Source organism: Natrix helvetica, assembly GCF_964273705.1.
Source record: "Natrix helvetica genome assembly, chromosome: W".
Classification (NCBI taxonomy): domain Eukaryota; kingdom Metazoa; phylum Chordata; class Lepidosauria; order Squamata; family Natricidae; genus Natrix; species Natrix helvetica.
In genome coordinates, this window is record NC_138555.1 from 80355889 (window position 1) to 80359922 (window position 4034).

The window sequence follows — 4034 nt, forward strand, 5'->3', positions numbered from 1 at the left end:
TCCCTTAGATTGCAAGGCAATCAATCTGGTCAGTCCTACTGCTCTTTAGAAGGCCAGATCCTGAAGATGAAACTCATATACTTTGGCCACCTAATGAGAAGAAAGGACTCACTGGAGAAGAGCCTCATGCTGGGAACGACTGGGGCAAAAGAAGAAGGGGACGACAGATACTTGGGTGGTTGGATGGAGTCACTGAAGTTGTAGGTATGAGCTTAAATGGACTCCAGAGGATGGTAGAGGACAGGAAGGCCTGGAGGAATGTTGTCCATGGGATCATAATGGGTTGGACATGACTTCGCAACTTACAACAATAATAACAACCATTTGAAAGCACAAGAGTGCTCATTTTCCCGTAAATTTTCATCGTCGGTAATTGTTTACTTACCTTGAATTTAAACAGGATCTTTTGCACATCATTGTAATTTTTACTTCCATTTGGGAATCCAAAAATAGTTTCACTCCATAAAAGAGAAAAATCGGAAATTGTTTTAGAAACAAAACTTTTCAAAACATTTTTTTATGCTTATCACCAGGACCTTCCGCTTTCTCGGTGCAATGACCCTTATTTCCCTGGATATTGGAAGAAAGGAATTGAAGAAAGTCAGTTCTCCATTAAGGAGAAAATTCAGAAACTGTTTTAGAAATCCCCCTTTTCAAACATTTCCATGTTTATCATTAATTCAGGTTCTTCCATTTTCTCGATGTAATGACCCTTGTGTCCCAGGATCCTGGAAGAAAGGGATTGAAGGAAATCAGTTCTGCTGCTATGACTACGTTCCATGCCCAGAAGGGAAGATTTCGAATCAAAATGGTAGGGTAGGAATTCTACCAAAATTCATTAGAATTAAGAGAACTTTAATTAATTAAATGGGTACATAAAAATAATGTGATTTTCAGTAATTTAGAAGGCCTAGATGACAAATTCCTTGGTTTTCCTTCCAGATATGGATGACTGTTTTGAATGCTCAGAAGATCATTATCCAAATAAAGAAAAGAAAGGATGTATCGCAAAACTGCTGGTGTTTCTAACCTTTGAAGAAACCTTAGGAATTGGTTTAGCCTCAGCAGATCTTGGTTTCTTCTCCTTGACCTCATGGGTACTTGGAACCTTTGTTAAGTATAGAGATACTCCCATTGTCAAAGCCAACAACAGGTCTCTGACCTGCACCCTCCTGGTCTCTCTTCTGCTCTGTTTTCTCTCCTCTTTGCTCTTCCTCAGCCAACCTGGCAAAGTAATCTGCTTCCTTCGACAATCAACTTTTGGCATCACCTTCTCAGTGGTCATTTCTAGTGTGCTGGCCAAAACCATCACTGTGGTTGTGGCTTTCATGGCCACTAAACCAGGATCTCAGATGAGGAGATGGGTGGGGAAAAGGTTGGCTTTTTCTATTGTCCTTTCCTGCTCCCTCTTCCAAGTATGGATTTGTATGCTTTGGTTGTCAACATCTCCTCCATTCCCTGAATTGGACAAGAAATCAGAGTTCAAACAAATGATTTTACAATGCAATGAGGGGTCAGCTTTCTTCTTCTACTGTGTCTTGGGCTACATGGGTATCTTGGCTATTGCCAGCTTTATTATGGCTTTCCTTGCCCGTAAATTACCCAACAGCTTTAACGAAGCCAAGTTCATCACCTTCAGCATGTTGGCCTTCTGCAGTGTGTGGATCTCCTTCTTTCCGGCCTATCTGAGCACAAAAGGAAAAGCCATGGTAGCTGTGGAGGTCTTCTCCATCTTGGCCTCCAGTGCTGCATTATTGGGATGTATATTCTTCCCAAAATGCTACATCATTGTTTTGCGGCCTGACCTCAACCACAGGGAGCAACGCACGAAGAGAAATTAGTATATTATGTGATATTTCTGCCTAGAAGAAATTGCTGAAAAATAAATAGAAAGACTGTTTGCTGTGCACAAGAAATATACAGTATATACAATTTTCTTTAACTTTTATTCAACAACAATTTATGTTGGATATGTTTGATGATTAACATTTATTGTAATTACACATTCCAAAAGAAGTGCTCATGTTTCTCTGTCTTCACCCTTTTGCAAAATTCTTTAACCTAAGTTTTTTCCCTTTCAACACTCTCATTGCTTTCTTAGTTTTTATTAGGATATTTGAGATATTGATGCAATCGACGTCCAATGTCTACAGAGACATTTTTATGGTTTTTTCTACTTTCAATTTATAAAGCACTTCATAAATTTTGTAAAATTTACCCAGAAGCAATTTATCAGCCAATGCAACTCCTGCAGGAATGGTGACACCTGGATCTGAACATCTGGATCTGAACAAAACCATAGAGGTGGCTCCATTTTGAACCAATTGGATTTTCCAGATACTTTTCAAAAGCAGCCCCATGTAGGCTCCCATGGACAGGGCTGATTTGTTAATTAGTGGTGTAGTGTCTATAAGTTTTAAAACTTCTCAATTGAATCATCAGGAGAAAATGAACAATAAAAAGAGCTTTATTTAACTTTTGCAAAAGGCCCCTTCCTGTGCTCATGTAGAGCCACAGAGGAGAGCAAGGAATAGTGTTATGGTTTTCTGGCCATTTCTACAAAAGATTGAGGAAAAAATGGATAAAGATAATATCTGGCAGTCAAAAGCAAGCAAGCTATTTGAATGAATACAGTCAAGGCCAAAATTGAAAAACTATCAAATGATTCAAAGTATACATTGCACAAAGAAGCAGAAGAAACAGTAGATCATATATTCAGCTCATGCAAGAAGATTGCAGAAATTGATTATAAATAACATGACACAGTTGCCGTAATGATTCTGTCAAAATGATCATGTGGCAAAAATAAAAGAATTGCTGCAAGCATATAGTTGAAAAAGTAGTTGAAATGAGCAGGTTAAAATATTGTGGGACTTCTGAATATAGATTGATATAATCTTAGCCCATAATGCACCAGATATAATTCTGATTGAAAAGGAGAATGTTTACAGATTACAGATTAACAGAGTTGGAAGGGACCTTGAAAAAGATCTATACTAGTCTCCCTTTATATTTATCAGCACAAATACAACACAAATGTAACAAAGGCAACATTAAAAATATGGTTTTCTGCCTGGATGGTCTCCTGGAGTGAAATGAAAGACAGAAAAGGGAAACAGTGTGTTCCCTCCCATATTTGGACATACCAGGGGTTGTGTGTGTGTGTGTGTGTGTGTGTGTGTGTGTATGCTGGTTTTGTTGTATTCGGGTCTTTTCCCGTGCAAAGTTGAGATTGTCTTTGCAACGTTTCGGCAGGATCGCACCTGCCATCTTCAAGCGTGGGCTCAAAATGTGGGCTTAAAATGGGAACAGAGCTGCCATCTTTCTGTAAGTCTTGGTGGGAGGGGATGGGGTGCTGGCTTTGTTTCAGTAAGTGGAATGATTGGTTGTGTGGTTGTATCATGATTGGTAGATTGGTGCTGATTGGTGCAGGCTGGCTATTTTTTGAAAAGGAGACTCCCCCAAAAAACCAAGATACAGAACAGGACCATGGCATCGCCCTCCTCCCTTACATCAAAGGCACCACAGAAAAAATCAGCAAAATTCTCCACAAGCACAATATCAGGACAGCCTTCACCACTGATCAAAAAATAGCCAACATCTTAAGAAACCCCAAAGACAAAATCCAGCTAGAAAACCAAGGAGTCTACGAAATACCATGCAAAATCTGCCCAGCAATATACATAGGACAAACAAACAGGAGAATAAATGTATGCATCACAGAACACAAAAACGCAGTAAGAAAAAAAGAAAAAACTTCTTCCCTTTTCCAGCAGTTTAAAGCTACAGGACATGAAATCAACTTTGAAGGAGCCAGGTTAATCTCCAAAACAGAACACCTCCACAAGAGAATAATCATGGAAGCCATCGAAATAGAGAAAAACCCCCACAGCATGAACAAACGTGATGATACCTCCCGCCTACCAAACATCTGGAAACCAGCCCTAGCCAACAAACGAACACCACCCACCACCCAAGCCATTATAATACAAAACAACAATGCACACGCAGCCTGCACCAATCAGCACCAATCT

General features: G+C 39.6%; 1 protein-coding gene across 1 annotated transcript; it reads left to right on the plus strand.

The window, feature by feature from the left end:
- Nucleotides 1-914: 914 nt before the first annotated feature.
- LOC309400623 (vomeronasal type-2 receptor 26-like) lies at nucleotides 915-1841 on the plus strand (the record flags this gene model as incomplete). Its single annotated transcript, XM_081969183.1, has 1 exon — nucleotides 915-1841. One exon carries the CDS (start codon nucleotides 915-917, stop codon nucleotides 1839-1841), a length of 927 nt encoding a protein of 308 aa, XP_081825309.1.
- Nucleotides 1842-4034: the final 2193 nt, after the last annotated feature.